Genomic DNA, 17590 nt, shown 5'->3' with positions numbered 1-17590 from the left:
CTGATGTTTTTCTCTCTCTCTCTCTCTCACCCTCCCCCTTCCTCTCTGAAATCAATAAAAATGTATATTAAAAAAATAAATAAGGGAGCAGAATGTGGAATTACAAGTCCACACCAACATTTCTAGAAAGAGATGGAAAAGACAGGGCTTCAGGGAGACTGCCCGAGGCAGGCGGGGAAAGAAGGCTGGACTCGGACCATCCCCTACTTTGTGCGGGAGGGTCGGGCTGTGCACAGAAGGTTAATACATAGAAATGTAATTACAATGAATACAGTTTCTCTCTTCCAGGTTGGGCTTTGGGTTTATGGCAGCCCCTCCTAGGAGACAGAGAGGTCCTTGGCGGTGACCTCTCTGAGGAGCAATCTGAGGAGCACAGATTGGGGGAGGGCGGCTGGGGGCACTGGGAGACCAGCACTGAGATCCTACCCAAGTTGAACCCAAAATATGTAGAAAAGGTCTGAAGAATGCCATGGTGATGGTATACCACAAAGATCAGGAAAATAAACCCAACCCAAACCAAATCAAACCCCACTGCATCCCAAGTCCTCTTTTCCCACCAGACAGGGGTGGAGAAATCCAAACCTGGGAAAGATGAGGACTCCAGGGTGCTTTGGGGTCCAGGAAGCTCCACCCGGTTCCCAGAAAGGCCCCTGGAACTGCAGCCAGCAGGCCTTTCCCAGGGGCATCCGATGCATTTGCCCCAAGAGCCTTACCTGGGGGCAGCGTGCTGGTGCAGCAAGCAGCTGACCGACAGGTTTAGGGGGGAGCACAGCTGGTCTCTCACGGTGTGGATAAGATGACACCAGGGGGGAGAAGGGAATATACCTCTAGCTGTGGCACAACTCGGTGCAGCCCTCACACCTGCCATCAGGTGACCCAGGGTGTCTCATCCCAGGAGCCAGGCCATCATCCAAAAGCAAACTGGGGGATTCCCCTAATGGCCGCTGCAAGATCCGACGGGGTGTTGCAGGAAGTTGGGGACTGGAGTCACCAACCCAGCCTCACCTGCAAGCTGGAGCTTGTGTAGCTTTGGGCATACCATTGACTCATCCATACAGTGAAAAAGCTGACCTAGGCTACTGGTTCTCAAAGTGGGTTCTGTGGCAAGGGGAGGCACCAGGGGGGTTCTTTGGCGGTGTGGAGGGGCAGGTGAGCTGAACTTCAAGCTTTCTTACCTTCACTTCCACCAGATGCCACCCCTCATTCAGTCCCTGAGTTAATACACATTCCTTCAGTCTATGCTATGTATCAGGCCCCAGGTATATTGCAAGGAGCAAGTGGGTGAGATAGGTGATACATATGGAAGCTTGTGAGTGAACATCCTATATAATAAAAGGCTAATATGCAAATAGACCGAACGGCAGAACAACCAAACAACCAAACAACTGGTCACTATGATGTGCACTGACCACCAGGAGGCACACGTGGAACATGTAGGGCATTGGCAGCAGGCGCAGAGCATGGAAAATGGTGGGCGTTGGCCATGCCTCGCACCTGCAGCCAGCGCTGGTCCCTATCATTCGGCACTGTCAGTGGGTGCGAGCAGGGTTGGTGCCATCAGCGTGTGGGAGCGGTGGCAGCGGGAGTGGGGCTGCCAACAAACATGGGACTGGGGGCCACAGAGGGAGGGGCTGGGCGGGGACACAGAGGATGGGTCCAAGACCCGTCGCTGTGCCCACCACACCTTCTTGGCCCACAGCTCCTTTCAAGGTGCATGAATTCGTGCACTAGGCCCCTAGTACAATGATAATGTACACAGTGAGGAGAGTGTGACCTGGTCTGGACTTCCTGGATATGTGATCTGTGAGCTAAAGCCCCAAACAGTTCTCAAAGTAAACAGAAGGAGGGAGGAGCATTCTAGGCAGAGGGAACAACCCATGCAAAGGCCCTGAGGCAGCAAGGAATGGAGAAACTGGAGGAAATTCTGCAAGGCTGGGTGTTCATGTGCAGATGAGGGTCGGTACCGGTGCTGAGGCAGGCGACATCGAGCCACATCTGGAATATTTAGCACTAGGGCGACAGGGAGCCATGCGAGGTTTCAAAAGGAGCAGTTTGTTAGGAGCAGAGCAGAGGCAGGGAGGCCAGAGAGAAGGAGGCTGCTGCAGGCCCAAGGCCCGGCTCCAGGCTCCCCACTTCCCTGTTCCCAGACAAGAAGTCACTTCTGTGAGGATGGTCACGCTGCCTGGAGTCCCATGAGCTAGTCCCAGGCCGTCACAGAAGAGGCTGACCCAAATCCCCTCATGGCTCACTCCTTGGCAGGTGGAAATATCTGGTAACTTATTAAAGTATAACTCATGAAGCTGTTGGTCTTCATGTCACTGTGTCCTGGGCCCATGGCCAAGACTAGAACCTTCCTCCCCCAGCCACCCTGCTGACATGGAAACCGAGGTCCAGAGAAGGGGTCTTTGCCACAAGTCTCTCGGAGTTTCTCAGCGTCTCGAATGCACTAAGGCAGTGGTTCTCAACCTTCTGGCCCTTTAAATACAGTTCCTCATGTTGTGACCCAACCATAAAATTATTTTTGTTGCTACTTCATAACTGTAACGTTGCTACTGTTATGAATCGTCATGTAAATATCTGATATGCAGGATGGTCTTAGGCGACCCCTGTGAAAGGGTCGTTCGACCACCAAAGGGGTTGCAACCCACAGGTTGAGAACCGCTGCACTAAGGGGTCTCCAGCAACACAAGCTGCTCTGCCAGCAACACTCTTTGCTCCCTGCCCCTTGTTAATTTCCGGTCATCTTTCAGGTTCAGTACAGACTCCTCCCCCAATGCCTCCCCTCCCCTCCCAGGCAGATCAGATCCCTCCCGGGGCTCCCACAGCTGCTTGGTGTCCCCCATCATAGCTTTGGCCACACTGTCACAGCCTCTGCTGGGCTGGCGGCCCTTTGAGGACAGAAAAGGTGGAAGAGCAAGAGCGCTTGGAAGAGGGGATTTCAAACCCCCAGTGAGGTCTCTGTGGAGGGCTGTAGGGCTTTGCCTAGTCCAGGTCTGTGATCAAAATCTGGCTGCTATGTCTGCAACGTGTTGGGTTGGGAGACTTGCTCTGCCTTTTACTGAGGGATTGAGGCTGGGACTGCCCTTCTCAGAGCCTCAGTCTCTCCCCTCTACATTGGCTTGTGCTAGAGCCACCGGGAGTGCTCACTGGTACTGACTTCAGAGGGAATGAGCTCCCTGTCAAGGGAAGGATTCAAGCGGGATGGCTCTGCTCTGGAAGGAGTTGCTGCTCAACACCATTTGAATCCCCAGAGGAGCCAGGAGGGGCTTTACTGCCCTGGGGCTGAGTCAGGAAGGCTCCAGGAGGCCTCCTCCTGACAGCTTCTGATGGGCCAGGACTGCAGCCAGCGCTGCCCCTCCCCACCTGCTTCTGGGCCTCTGGTTCAGGTCTACTTTTCATCATGTGGCCAGAGGGGGGTGCTATCCACGGGGGTCCCCACATACAACTGCACCTCAGGACCCCAAGGCCCCTGTGGTCCCGGGAGCTCTAGCCATCTGTCACCAGGTCACGGGAAGCGTGTGGGCTGGGGCAGAGGCAGCCAGACAGGGGGCACTAGTGGGGATTTTCCATATACCAGCCCCTAATCCTGCCTGCGTGGGCCTGAACTCAAGGCACCAGGGGCTGGATGACCCAGGGGCTTCAGGGATAGTGTTCCCGGGGCCAGGAAGTACAGCCAGGCTGAGACCCAACCCCAAGTGAGCCCCCGACCCTGGCTGAGCCCCAACCCCAAGCGAGTCCCCGACTGGCTGAGCCCCAATCCCAGCTGAGCTCTGATCCTGGGCGGCGGGCCCACTGTCGAGAAGGGGAGTCTCTGGGAGGCCTTTAGGGCTCCTGATCACCGTAATTCTACCCACCCAGACCCCTAGCAAGCCCTGTCCCTCCACAGCAGGGGTGGGGAACCTTTTTTCTGCCAAGGGCCATTTGGATACTTATAACATCATTCACAGGCCAGACAAAATTGTCAACTTAAAAATTAGCCTGCTATATTTGGTCAAGCATTTAATTAACTCACCCCTAATGCCTTGGCAGGCCAGACCAAATAATTTCGAGGGTTGGATGTCCCCCACCCCTACTCCACAGTGACTGGAAATAAAACCATGCATGTCACAGGGATTAGGGAAGCCAGGCCCCTACCCAAACCACCCCTACTAGCCCTGTGGCCAAGCGACCCCCTGCACTGGCCAATCCCACACCTGGCAGCCTCTAGGCCCCAGCCTGCACCCTGACCCCCTCCCCAGCTCCTTGGATCTGGCACTTCATTCCCTCCCCCCAGGACATCCCATCCTGCCCTAAGCTCTTCCTTCTGAGTGCCACCTTCTTAGGAGGCCTCCTGCCACTGTCTCTCCGACGATTTAGTTTTATGGCCTTAAACCACCTACAATTTCATTTGACCATTTGACATTTTTATTGTCTGGTCACACAACTGGGAAGTGGGGAGCAGGAGGGGTTGGGGGTTTTGGATTTGAACCATGGCCTCCTGGCATCAGGATGTGCAGGAGACCAACCACCAGCCTCTGGGGGTCAGAAGACCCTCATGCCCAAAGCCAGAGGGAGCCAGTGCTCAGCCTGAATTTGCTTCGTGACCTGAGACCTCTGACTCTCGGAGGCTAGCACCTCCCTGGAAAGGGCTGATCCCAGAGCCCAGAGTGTGAGACCCTGGGGACACCCTCCCTCATGCTGCGGAGGCTGAGACCAGGGTCTCTACCTACATCCAACCCCCAGAGCCTTGGGCCTGGGCTGGGTGGGTGACGGAGCAGCCAGCCTGCTGGAAACTACATTTCCCCTGGGGCCTCAGGGCTGCCAGCCAAGGAGGAGGGCAGCTCAGGAGCAGGGCAGGGGGCCTCCCAGCTGGATGGGTGAGAAATTATCCTCACGTGCAAAATGGGGCATGTGGGAAGGCAATGGGAGTATGAAAATGGTGCCTGGGTATGGATGGGGGGCACCCTGGCATCTCCCCATGTTAACCAGGTACCTGAGGTTCAAGAAGGATTCCCATTCCCCCCACCCCCTGCCTGACCCCTTTTCCCCCCCAGTCTCAGAAACTTCCAGAAAGAGGGAGATAAAGAGAGGGAGAAAGGGTAAGAGGTTCAGTTGCAGACATCAGTTCAGTTGGAGGCGGTGACTACAGGGACAAAGGGACTCCAGGCTCCACCCTGTGCCCGCCCCCACTCCCTGGACAGCCCGCCCCAACCTGCAAAGAAGTCCTGGTCAGGCCTCCCGAGATTTAATTAACTCATCCCAAGACCCCTGGCTTGCAGCCAGGCTGGGAGGAGAGGGGCCCCGGGTGTGTGGTGTGGGTGGCAGGTGAGTGATGGGCCCAGTGAGGCTGGCTCAGGCCTGGGGTCACAGGCGGGCTTGGCAGAGGCCCTCCAGGCCCCCCACATCCTCGCCCAGTGGTGCCCCTCCATCCTTGGTCCCAGCCCCAATCAAAGGCATCTCAGGGATCCTCAGTGCCACTCTGCAGACAGGGAAACTGAGGCTCAGGGAGTGCCTGGAATTCACACCCACCCCCAACTTAGTCTTTCTTGGCATTCTCCAGAGAGTAGCAGTTTCCCCCAATCCCAGACTGTTCTGGAATGTTCAGGAAATCCTCACTTAATAGCAGAATCCACCTGCAGCCCCTAAGTGGTGGCGCTGGGCTGGAACCTGGGCCTGCCTGTCTGGCTTCAGAGTTCCTGATTGCAAAAGCTTCAGAGAACAGACTTCGACCTCTGGCAGCTGTGGGACCTTGGGTGAGTTACGCCACTTCTCTGAGCTTCAGTCACCCTGTCTGCAAAATGGAGCCAACGCAGCTGACCCTCATGGAACCCTCTGGGGTCCCTGCACACCCTCTTGGCAGGGCATGACTGTGGGCAGAGGCTGGAAACCCACAGGCCTGAGCTCCTGACCCTTTCTGGGCCTCAGTTTCCCCTCCTATTTTATTTTATTTATTTATTTTTAAATATATTTTTATTGATTTCAGAGAGGAAGGGAGAGGGAGAGAGAGCTAGAAACATCAATGATGAGAGAGAATCATGAATCAGCTGCCTCTTGCACGCCCCCTACTGGGGATGGAGCCTGCAACCCCAAGCATGTGCCCTTGACAGGAATTGAACCTGTGACCCTTCAGTCCACAGGCTGACGCTCTATCCACTGAGCCACACCAGCCAGGGCGTCCTTTGTATTTTAAAGAAGACAGCATCTCTGCCTAAGAGATGGTGCTGGGGGCTATCGCGTGGAGAGGGAGCGGGGGAAACTCGAGGTGACAGAAACCTGGCACCCTGTGCTGCCCGTCCTCTGCCTGACTCCCAAGACCCCTGGCTTGCAGCCAGCCCCCCACCTTCCTTCATCCTGGGCCCCTGGCACGTTGGGGTCTGCCCACCCCTGGCACCCAGGCCCGACCGGGTTCACGTGGCTTAAATTTCACCCTGCGGTGGGTGAGGAGGCGGGGGCCGACACGCTTCATTTTCCAATTTCTGGAAATAAAAGCTGTGGGGCCATCTATTGTCAAGTGGAAAAAAAGCCCATTGCAAAACTGTGTGTGAAAAAACAACAGCATCTAGGTGCGTTGCTGCCGCTGGGAGAGAAAATTCCAGGGAACTCAGGGGCTGGGAACAAAGGGCCCTTTCTCTGTCTCTGGAGAGGCTTTGTAGAGCGCGTGTGTGGTGGCTTTGGAATCAGGAGAGCCCATGAAGGTATTTTATAAGAAAGGAAAAGCGTTCGCAGAAGATCTGTTGGGACATGGAGGTAGAAAAGCAGAGGTTTTGTTGTTCTGTTTTTGGAGGATGCTTTCCAGATTTCTGATACCTGTCCCTCCACTGGCAAAACCTGAACCAGGAATGCGGGCCAGCTGGGCACCAGCCCGGCCCTGCGGAGCATATGGAGACGCCACGTGTGGAAGACGTGCCCAGATTTTGTCCCCCACCTTCTCCATCGGTAGGCTCTCTGAATATCTCGGGAGTCCTCACTTATAGTAAAATCCACCTGCGGCCACCCTGGCCCCAGCCGGCCTCCACCTGAAGAGCACCAGTTCTGGGGACTGACTTTGAGGCAAGGGGAGAGTCAGGCAGGAGAATTTCAGGCTACAGCTCACCCATCTCTGCTCAAGGCCCTCCCAGGGCCTTCATCAATCTCAGAGGCAGAGCCCACAGATCCTGCTGCATCCCCCGTAGGCCTCCGCACCATTCATAACCCAGGACCTTTGCATGGCTGTTCCCTCTGCCTAGAACTCTATCCTCCTGTTATCCACATGGCTCCCTCAAATATCTCTCTCTTGAATCACTTTTTTCAAATTATCCCCCCTCCCACCAGCACTGCCCATCCCCGCTTTTGCTTTATTTTTCTTCATAGTAAGTACTGCCACTTAACTAGACTATATTTCTTTGCATCATTTATTGTCTCTTGCCTTTGTCCCCATGGAGGATCTTGGTCTGCTTTGTTCCCTGCTGAGCTCCGACCACCTTGAACAGTGCCCGGCTGAGGAGGGGCTCAAGAAACACACCCTGAATGAATAAATAAATGAGTAAATGAGCGAACAAAGAAATGAATAGAGCCAAGCACGCTGGGAAATTCTGTTTCCTGGCTTATCATTACTTTTCCCCAAGACAGAGCCCCATGGGGCAGGGTCTGGGTCCCCTGTAGGACCTGGCACCCAACAGGTATTCTATAAGCAGGTGCTGAAGGAATGAGTCGCCACAGAGAGAAGCTTAGGATCTCACTCGGAGAATTAGAAACAAGGACCCCGGAGACTCCAGACTTGGGGGCAGCAGGCGCCTTTGCCCACCCTATTCCTTGCCCCCACCTTGACCGCCTGGTCAGGGGCTGTCTCTGAGGGGCCTACAGGTGAGGTGGTCCTGAACCTGGGCCACTAGGGTGAGCAAGGGGCTGGGCTGGAGCGGGATGGCAGGCGCAGGCGGATGAGGAATGCTCCGACACAGGAATGAATAAACAGGCTCCTTGGATGTCGGAGTTTGGGGGCCAGGGGACGCTTTGAACCTCATGCTTGGCTGAGGATGTTTGGACAAGGCAGGCAGCCAGGGGGTGTCATCAGGGCTAAAATTAGCCTCAGATTCCCGCTCAACCCCTCCCTCCAGAGCCAGAAGGGAGGTGGGATGGACCAGCCATCACTTAAGTGTGCACTAACTCTGTGCCAGGCCAAGCTCCTTGAATGTAATAATGCATTTAATTCTCTCAATGACCCCGACAGTCAGGTACTACTAGTAGTAGTAGTAGCATTCCCAGTAGGGAGGCAGCCTGCTGAGAGGCAGAGAGAAAGCACTTAATAATATAATACGAGGGGCATATTTCGAACTCGGGACTCAGGGACTGTGCCCTTGCCATTGGGGCCTTGCTGAAGGCTAGAGATGACAGACCCCACCCAGCGGGTACTTGAGGGAGGTGAGGCGGGCACGTGACCCCTCCTTTCCTCTCCCCCGGGGACCTCTGGAGTCTCGACTCCAGCACCAAATTCAAGTATGTCCACAGCACAGGTATCGCCCACCTCGTTCACTGTATGTGTATGTGGGGGAATGAGTGCCTGGCAGAGCAGGGGTCCAGTTAAAGTTATTAGATATTTTCTAAAGAAAACAAACAACCAAAGACAAAACCCAAACATGTTGGCAGATTCGGCCTCAACCTCCCCAGGGCGCCTCCCTGGGCTCCCCAGGAGCTCCAAGGTCCAGCCCCCACCAGGCACAGCTGGCAGGGAGGCCCCAGCGTGCCGTGGGGACAGGGTCCCTCCGATGGGCTAAGATCAATCACATCCATACACAGGGAGAGCAGGAGGCCCACTGTCCCTCCGGGCGGGATTAGAAAAGGGCGCCAGAGAGAGTCCCGCTGAATCTGAATTCAGATAAACAATGAATCACGCCAGTTTGTGTCCCACGTACTGGATGGGACATAGACTAAAAGGTGGTTCATTTTATGCCTGAAGTTCAAACATAGCTGGCCGCCTGTATTTTTATTTGCTTATTCTGACAACCTCAGCTGCCTTGTCCAAACACTCTTAGCTGGGGGGAGGGAGGAGGGCCAGCAGGCCTGCCAGCAAGGTGACTTGTGATGATCTTCCCAGGGGCTGCAGTGGAGTGCGGGGCGGGAAGCAGGATGGGGAGGGGGCCTCGGGCCTCTCTCTGCCCCGCCAATCCCCCCAGCCTTGCCTGCTCTTGCTCATTATTCATTTTTAATGGTGGTTACTGGGCCAGAGTGTGGGCAGGAACACCTGGGACTGAAGCTCCCACAGCAGGCGGCCTCACTAATGGGGGTGGGGGAGTGAGTGGGGGTGGGGAGAGGGGTCCCAGCCCACCAGGGGGCTGGCCCAGGGCAGGAAGTGTCCAATTTGGGGCAGCGGCAGGAAGACGGGCAGCAGGGACTGCATCTCTGGCTGCCTTCACTGTCCCCACTGGCCACCTGTGCTGGGTCCTCCTGAGCCCCAGAGCCGCAGACGCAGGGGCTGAGGACTCCGCCCCTCTTGAGTCCCCCCCTCCCCGTGGCTCTGCAGATGCCAGCCTCCACCGGAGCCTGTTACCGCAGGAGCTTATGGAAACCCCAGAGAGGCTGGGTAGAAACTGAGGCCCTGAGAAGGGGCTGACTGGCCACCAGTGGCAGAGCGGGGACTCGGCCTTGCCCCTTTCTCTCTTACCTCTGAGCCATCCTTTCTGCTGTTCCTCCAGCCTGGGTTGCTCTTTCCCCTTCTCCTGGAAAGCTCCTATGCATGCTTCAGTACCCCCTTCTCCAGGAACCCTCCCTGAACTCCCATTCTGCCTCCTCTGTCCCCCTCTGCTTGTGCAACCCCACTGCAGCCCTGGTCAGTCAGAGTGGTAACTGCCTGGTCATGTGTCTATCTCCTCCGCTGGGCTGTGAGTCTTGGGATGGTGGGTGGGTCTGTCTTGATCACCACTGTGTCCCCAGCACCCAGTATGGGCCTGTGACACTGCAGACCAAAGTGCACTGGACGGAGGGAGTATAACTGGGAAACTTATATGCATATATGCATGGCCCAAGGTGAAGGCCTGGGAGGGCAGGTGTGGGGTGGAGGGGATCAATGGGGGGAAAAAAAGGGGACATCTGTAATACTTTCAACAGTAAAGATAAATTAAAAAACAAAAACAAAGGACACTGGAGTCAGCCACAGGGCCCTGGTTCTACCCCCATTTGCTGTGAGCAAGTAAGTATCCCTCTCTGAGTCTTTGTTTCCCCATCTGTAAAATGGGGTACTAGCACCTCCTTCGTATCCTGAGTTGCAAAGAAGTCATGAAGTAACTATACTTTGTTGAAACCATGCTTTGTTGGGGGAGGGTTGCTCAATATATATTTAAATCTCAACAAATATTTAAATACTTAGGCAAATTAAAACTCCAATGAGCTATCACTTTACACCCAGTGGAATCACCAAAACCCGAAGTGAGAACACCAAATGCTGGTGAGGATGTGGCACAACAGGAACTCTCACTCATGGCTGGTGGGAATGCAAATGGTGCAGCCATTCTGGAAGACAGTTTGATGATTTCTTACAAAACTAAACACACTCACCCGGCTGGTGTGGCTCAGTGGTGAGTGCCGACCCATGCACCAGGAGGTCACCGGTTCCAATCCTGGTCAGGGCACATGTCTGGGTTGTGGGCTTGATCGCTGTTTGGGGGTGTGCAGGAGGCACCTGGTCAATGATTATGTCTCATCATTGATGTTTCTATCCCTTTGCCTCTCCCTTCCTTTTTCTCTAAAATCAATAGAAACATAAAAAAAAATAACAACCCCCAAACCTAAACACACCCTTTCCATGTGACCCCGTAACCATGCTGCTTAGTATTTACCCAAAGGAGTTGTAAACTTATGTCCAAAGAAAAACCTGCACATAAATATTCACGGCAGCTCTGCTCGCAATTGTCCACGCCGGGAAGCAACCCCGTGTCCTTCGGTAGGTGGTGGATGGACAGACGGTGGGACCTTCAGACAAAGGGATGTTACTCGGTGCCACAAAGACATGAGCCGAGAGCCGCCAAAAGACATGGAGGAAACTTAGATGCATGTAACTGAGTGAAGGCAGCCAGTATGGAAAAGCTACAAATTACGTGATTCCAACGCTATGACTTTCTGGAAAAGGTGAAGCTATGGAGACAGCAAAGGGACCAGTGCTTGCCAGAGGGAGGGCGGGTGCACAGGCGGATCACAGAGGAATTTTAGGGCAGAAAAACTACTCTGTGTGACACTGTCATGGTGGAGACACATCACTATACACGTGTCCAAACCCACAGAATGTACACCACCAAGCGTGAGCCCTGATGTCAGCTGTGGACTCCGGGTGACGGTGTGTTTGCTGGGTCAGTGTTTGCTCATCAGTTATAACAAACGTAGCCACAAATGCAAGATCTTATTGGGGCAATAGGGGAAACTGTGTGTGTGTGTGTGTGTGTGTGCCTTTGGGGGGTAAGGTCATATATGGGAACTCTATACATTCTGCTCAATTTTTTATAAATCTAAAATGGCACTAAAATAGTGTATTAATTATAATTTCTTTCAGAAAGGTTGTGAGTATATTCACCCATTACAAAATGACACTGGCTGCACTATTTAGAGTAGCAAAAACCTGGGAATAAGGAACGTGCTTTAATGGGTCAACAGTCCAGCTGCAGGATGAAGTATTAGGCAGCCGTTAAGAAGCAAGAGAAAGTTCTTCACAGGAAGGGATCTGAGATGTTTGTTATGAGGAAAGTGGACTAAGATCTGCGAACCAGCGGGGACTGTGATGTGTTTCTGCAGAGGAAAGAAAATACACAGACATGTTTGTTTCGCATGGAACATGGCTGGAGGGAAAATAAGAAACCTGGCCACGGCCTCTGGGGAGAGACACAGGTGGTGGGGGGAGGAGGCGGGGGAGGGAGGGTGGCAGAGATTTTTTTCTGAATAGTTTGGTATATTTTAAGTTCCGTGGCCCGGTCTGTTTTATTGGAAAATCAACTGTACAGTGTATTTTAGAAAGACGACTGTGAACAAAACAATGGGAAAATTAAAGCATCTGGATGGTGTGAAAGGAGGGGGATTTCGGGCCAGGCCGTGGGTCTGCCTGCAGCCCCTCCGTTTGGGCCGAAAGCCCTAGCATGGGCCCTGAGCCCTGTCCTCGCCTGGCTCACACCTTCCTTCCTCTGGTTCATCCAATGCTCAGAGCCCAGCAGGGCCTGGGAGGTGAGACATGCGCTGGGGCCAGGCCTGAGGGAGCCCCTGAAGACCAGGCCGACCACCCAGCGTTCCAGGAAGCCACTGGGAGGCTTGGCTGGCTCTGAGGAGGAAACTGTAAGTACCAATATGGGGCTGGGGGCTGAGCCAGGCTTTGCTTGCCGCCCAAATCCAAGGAGGACCTGAGGAAGGGAGGGAGGTGACTGGAGGGCTGCCTGAGGGGGGTGGAGGGAGGGAGAAACTACTTCGTGCCTCAGTTTCCCCACAGGCAAAGTCTTCTCTGGCAAGGGATGCCCGACATGATCTGCATCTAGGGAACTGGGGGCTCCACTGGGTTCTGAGCCCTCGATGTCACGCTAGACTGGGTAGGGATTGGCCAAGCTCTGCCGCCACCTCCGGCCCCTAAAGTGATGACAAACCCAGCTTTGGCTCTGGGCGTCAGGTGGGAGGGTGGGCTGGACCCCCCACCAGATCCAGCCAGGAGACCTAAACCTCCGCCCTCCCCTCCAGGATGGGGACCCTGCATCCTAGGGGGATGGTGCCCCCGAGGCATTCAGCTCTGGCCCCTCCACCAGCAGCCCTCTTGGTGCTGCTCCCAGGCCTCTTTGCCAGGACGAGGGAAATGTTTTTGCCCAGAAGGGCCCACTACAACAAAAGGTCGGATGTTGTGGCATCTGGCGGTCAGCGTTCCCCAAGGCAGTAAATCCTGCTCTGACTTGCTGTGTCCACCTGGACAAGAGGCCTGATGGCCTGTCCTCTCACCTACGGTCCATCCCACCCGCCATCCACCACCCACCACCCACCACCGCATGGCCTCCTAGCTGTGGGGGCTGGGGAGGGCTGGGGGCGGTGTTTAGCCCACTGTTCCAGCCCCAAGGCCTTTGCACTCTGTTCCCGATGCCTGGAACACCCTTCCTCCAAAGTAACCTGAGACTGGCTTCTTCTGGTCCCTCCCTGGCCACCCCGCCCCAGCTAAGAACAACCTCACCTCCTCACTTGTGTCTTTATATATATTTGATTGATTTCAGAGAGAGAGAGAAACATCAACTTGTTATTCCACTTATACATTGATTGATTGATTCTTGCATGTGCCCTGACTGGCAGGGGATCGAACCTGCAACCTTGGTGTATTGGGACAACGCTCTTAACCACTGAGTCACGCCAGGGCTCACCTGTGTCTTTCATGCCACCTTGGTTTTCTCTCTCGAGCACAGTTCATGCCCATTTCCATGTTTGCTTTTTTTTTTTTTTACTGCCTGTTTTACTATGTCTCCCTTCAGACTAGACTTTGAGCTCTGGGGAGGTGGGAAGGCAGGGACCTCGTTGGCTGATCCGACCCCAGGCTTGAGACAATGCCTGGCACAGACAGGTGCTCAGTAAGCACGTGTGGGTGAATTCCAACTCTTGTCTTGGAGACTCCAGTACGGATGGTTTCTCTCTGCCCCGTCCATGCAGCCATCAACTAATGGGATGGAGGGGAACCATGGAGGGGAACCATGCCCAGAGCTGGCACCCAGGAAATGGGCTGGGCCACGTTTATGGAGCCCTGTTGTTTCTTGGCTGACTGCTGACCATGGGTGGCAGCCAAGATATGTCCCAGACCTCAAGGAGACCCACCTCCCGCTAAACAATACCCATGATGGTGACATGGGATTTAGAAGCTGGAAAGTCTATGGGCAAAAGTGGAAGAGGGCACAGGGGATGTGGTGCCCTGCTGGCCAGGTGGGAGGGCATGGGATAGGGTGTCAGGAAGGCCTCAATGGGGTGACATTCAAACTGAGAACTGAAGGAGGTGAGGGGAAGAGCTGTGGGGACTTCTGGCGGGGATAGCAGTCCAGACAGAGGGCATGGCAAATGCAAAGGACCTGGGGCAGAACTGTGTCTGGGGTGTTGGAGGAACAGTGAGGCCTGTGTGGCTGGAGCAGAGTGAGTGAGGGGGGGAGAGAGGGAGGTGAGGGCAGGAAAGGGACAGGGGCAGGTTGTGCAGGGCCTTGTGGGCTGTGAGGAGAACTTAGGCTTGTACCCCAGGAAGGTGAGAGCCCTGGAGGGCTGTGGGCAGAGGAGGGGCAGGACCTGACTGGGGTGCTCACAGGCACTCTCTCTGGTGACTGCTGAGGGGAGAATGGACTGGGGGGCGTGGAGGGGCTAAGGGTTGGAGCCAGACCTGGGGTCAGGTGAGTGATGGTGGGGGCTGGGCCCAGGGAAGCAGGGGCAAACCCCAGCCCCAAGGGGCCATCTTGATAGCCTCGTGTGTCCCCGCTGGACCAACAGGCGCCCCCGCCTACATCCAACAGAACTTTGTAAAGGTATTTGTGGGGCATACTTTTGCCTTTGAGGTCCCCTGGTCCCATTGGACTGCTTTTGTTCCAGTCACGATGACCACTCCCACTTGGAAGGTCTTTGTGAGACAAGAGACATTTTATGTGTTGTCCCAACAGTAGCTAATAATAACAGAACAACTCCGCGTGCCGCTGTGAGCTCAGCCCTGTCACCTCTGGGCCTCCGTTTCCTGTCTGTAAAGCAGGACTAATATGAATAGCTGGCAGGTGGGAAAGGCTCCAGGGTTTCTCTTTTAGTCTTACTTGGATCACATACGTTTTCTTGGGTTGAGGGCTCAGAGGCTCTGGCTGAGCCGTCCTTGTAGGCTTGGCCCACTGGGAAGTGTGTCAGGGCCATGGCCCTCAGGGAGTGTCTGTGGGGAGGGAAAGGAAGGCCCTATGGCTCCCTGCTGTGCTCTCCCCCAGGGTCTTGCCATGCCCTCTGCCCCATGCCCTTCCCCTCATGCACATCTGGAAAGACCTCTTCGCCCTCACCTGGGGGTGGGGGAGCTCGGGAAAAGGTCCTCCACTGCCCCAGGCAGGGGCTGCTAAGGCAGGAGGTGGGGTTCCAGGCAGAGGGGTGGGGGGCCTGGGGCCTGTGTGTGGGGCAGGGATGATGTCAACCCCTCACAGCCTAGTAAATGTTTATGAGCAAGGGGGCCTGGGTTTGGGGGCTCCCTGGAGCCAGCAAGCAGCTGCTCCCTCCTGGCCTATTCTGGGGGGCCTGGCAGGTCTGCTTCAACACTGGCGGCCGGCCCACCAGAGGGCTGGGTGGGTGGTGAGCACAGTCCCTGGCCTGAGATGTCTAGAGGGGAAACCAAGGCTGGGAAGAGGCTGGCTGGCTGTGAACAGGCACGGGGTTTGGGCTTCACGGAGAAGTAGTGGGGGAGGCTGAGGAAGGGTGTGCAGGAGGGAGGTGCAGGCGGATCTGGTACAGGTCCTGGAATAGGCATCTCCCTGCTCCAGCCCTCAGGGTCCTCCATGCAACGGGTCTGGGCCTGTGGTACCTATTCTTAGACTTTGTCACCCCTGCTTACTTGGGCAGGATGAATGGGAAGAGGAAGTGGACAGGGAGGCAGGGACAGAATATGGACACCACAGGGCCAGAGACTTTGGAGTGGCCAGCCATCCAGCTGAGCATGGTGAGCTCTGCCCCCTGCCGGCCACTGAAGGAACAGACCGGGCTGGTGCAGGAGCAGAGGGGCCTGTCCCCCAGAGGGTGTGGGAAGGGAGCTTATCCCCGGGGTACAGTCATTTCCCTTCTCACTGAATATTTGAGGGCCCCGGTTACACCCCACTTGCCAGATGGGAAAACTGAGGGTGGAGCCAGGAAAGAACCAAGTGTTGGAACTAGAAGGCAGGTCTGGAAGCCCAGCACCCTCAGGGCTCAACCAGGCATCTGGGCCCCGCCCCCCTTAGCCCGTGGGTGGGGTGGGGTGTCTCCACTTCTCAGGGAACCCAAGCCCAGGCTCAGGATGCTGGTGCCCACTCCAGGGAGGGCGTTCCTGGCAGGGGTCCCTCATCATGGGGGGTGGGGAGGCGGGGGTCAGGGCCAGAAGAGACCTGGAGTGGCTATACTGGGGCAATAAAAAATGAGCAGTGACAGGCCAGTGGCTGACAGCAGCAGTGCCCGGACTGTGCTCTGCTGAGGTTTAATTTTAGCCGATCAACACCCGGCTGAGTTATTACCTGGGCTGGACAGAAGAGGAAAGCAAGGCTCCAAGTTTGGCTTTCAACCATGTCTAGGCCCCGGGGGTGGACGTGAGAGAAAGAAGGGATATAGGGAGGGCCCCAGTGAGGAGGGTGCATGAGGGCTGCAACCAGCCTGGCTTGCTCCTGCTGCCCCCAAGGCAACTTGCAGAGCCCAGACCCCGCCAGGGCACAACCCTGCCAGGGGGGACTGGAGGGCCCTAATTTATGACCCATCTCAGCGTGCTGGAGCAAGCCAGGCCTTCCTCTCCAGCTGCCAGGAAGCACCGAGCCAGTTCTGCAAAGTCTGGGGGCCGAGGCGGCCAGTGTTGTGGGGCTGCCTAAATCACTGTGCCTGACAGGTGGCGGCCGGTGAGGCTCTCAAGTCTCCTCTTGTTGCCCCTGCCCTGCAGGCTCTCAGTGGCCTGTCACCCACCTGTCAGATGGGGACAAGGCTCTGGGGCAGGCTATCTGGGGCTCTCTGCTCCAATGCCCAGGAATTTGGAGTCAGGCTGTGCGTGGGCCGTGGGCGTGTTTTCCGCATGCTGTTGGCTTTGGGGGGAGGCCCAGACAGAGGATGGTCTGTGACCTGCAGGGGAGCACCAGGAAGGGCTGTGGGCAGCTGTCCCAGCTCCCACTCACAGGTTCCGGCCCCCTGACACCCGCTCCCTGCTTCAAGGCTAGTTGGTGCCTCTGGCTCAGTGGGGAACAAATCCAGGTGCCTCATCTCCTGCTCCCATCCCTGCTTCCTCCCAAATCCACCCCGAGGCTCCCTAGCTGGCGCTGGCCTGTCACTCTCACCCCGGAGAGCAGGGGAGGAGAAAAGGAAGACACACACACAAATATACATCAAATTTAATTTTAGGGGCATTTCCACCTGCTCAAGGTTGAGGGAGGTGGTGGGACTCACACCTTGGGCTCTGCGAACACCTCCCAGCCCTCCAGCTGGCCCATCTTGACCAGGGCGGCCGCTATGCCCATGTACACGCAGGATGCAGCGCCGATCCCATAGCTGTGAGCTGTGAGGAGGAGAGGGTGATGTCAGGGACTGTGGGGCTTGCCCATGCCCACCCTGGCAGGCACTCCTCCCTCGAGGGATTAAGTCACTTAACCCTCTGACACTGAAGGTGTGTGTGAAAACTGAGGCAGAGAGAGAGGCAGGAATACAAGCTGTCAAGATAGGAGAGGGGGAAGGGTAGGGGTTGCTGGGCAGATGTTGCACTGGGGACATCTTGAGTACTGGTACCGGGCTCCCTGTCTACCCTGTGGTTTGTGAACCAAGGAGCAGATTGCAACCGATGGCCTGAAAGCTGCCACCAAGGATGGGGTTCTGCTTGCTCTGTGTGGGGCTCACACCCCTTCACAGGCTTGGGGGCGCATGCCAAACCCAGACCTCACCCAAGGTCTCAAAGCAAAGGCAGGCTCAGCCCAGGTGG

At 55.8% G+C, this 17590-nt stretch overlaps 1 protein-coding gene and 1 long non-coding RNA gene across 2 annotated transcripts in view; both read right to left on the bottom strand.

Annotated features, from left to right (window-relative positions):
- Positions 1-11472: 11472 nt before the first annotated feature.
- LOC107183160 lies at positions 11473-16850 on the bottom strand. Its single transcript, XR_001513931.1, has 2 exons — positions 16591-16850; positions 11473-11727 (listed from the first exon to the last, which is right to left on the bottom strand). It is a non-coding gene; the product is annotated as an uncharacterized LOC107183160 (long non-coding RNA).
- A 143-nt stretch (positions 16851-16993) lies between these two features.
- Positions 16994-17590, bottom strand: part of NDUFA11 (NADH:ubiquinone oxidoreductase subunit A11) — a 6143-nt gene continuing 5546 nt past the window's right edge. Inside the window, exon 4 of the mRNA XM_006764243.2 lies at positions 16994-17173. Within this exon, the coding sequence (XP_006764306.1) occupies positions 17061-17173 (113 nt within the window). The 3' untranslated portion in view covers positions 16994-17060. The remainder of the gene's footprint in view (positions 17174-17590) is intronic.

This window comes from Myotis davidii, unplaced genomic scaffold (genome assembly GCF_000327345.1).
Source record: "Myotis davidii unplaced genomic scaffold, ASM32734v1 scaffold341, whole genome shotgun sequence".
NCBI lineage: Eukaryota > Metazoa > Chordata > Mammalia > Chiroptera > Vespertilionidae > Myotis > Myotis davidii.
This window is presented reverse-complemented; position numbering and strand designations above follow the sequence as displayed.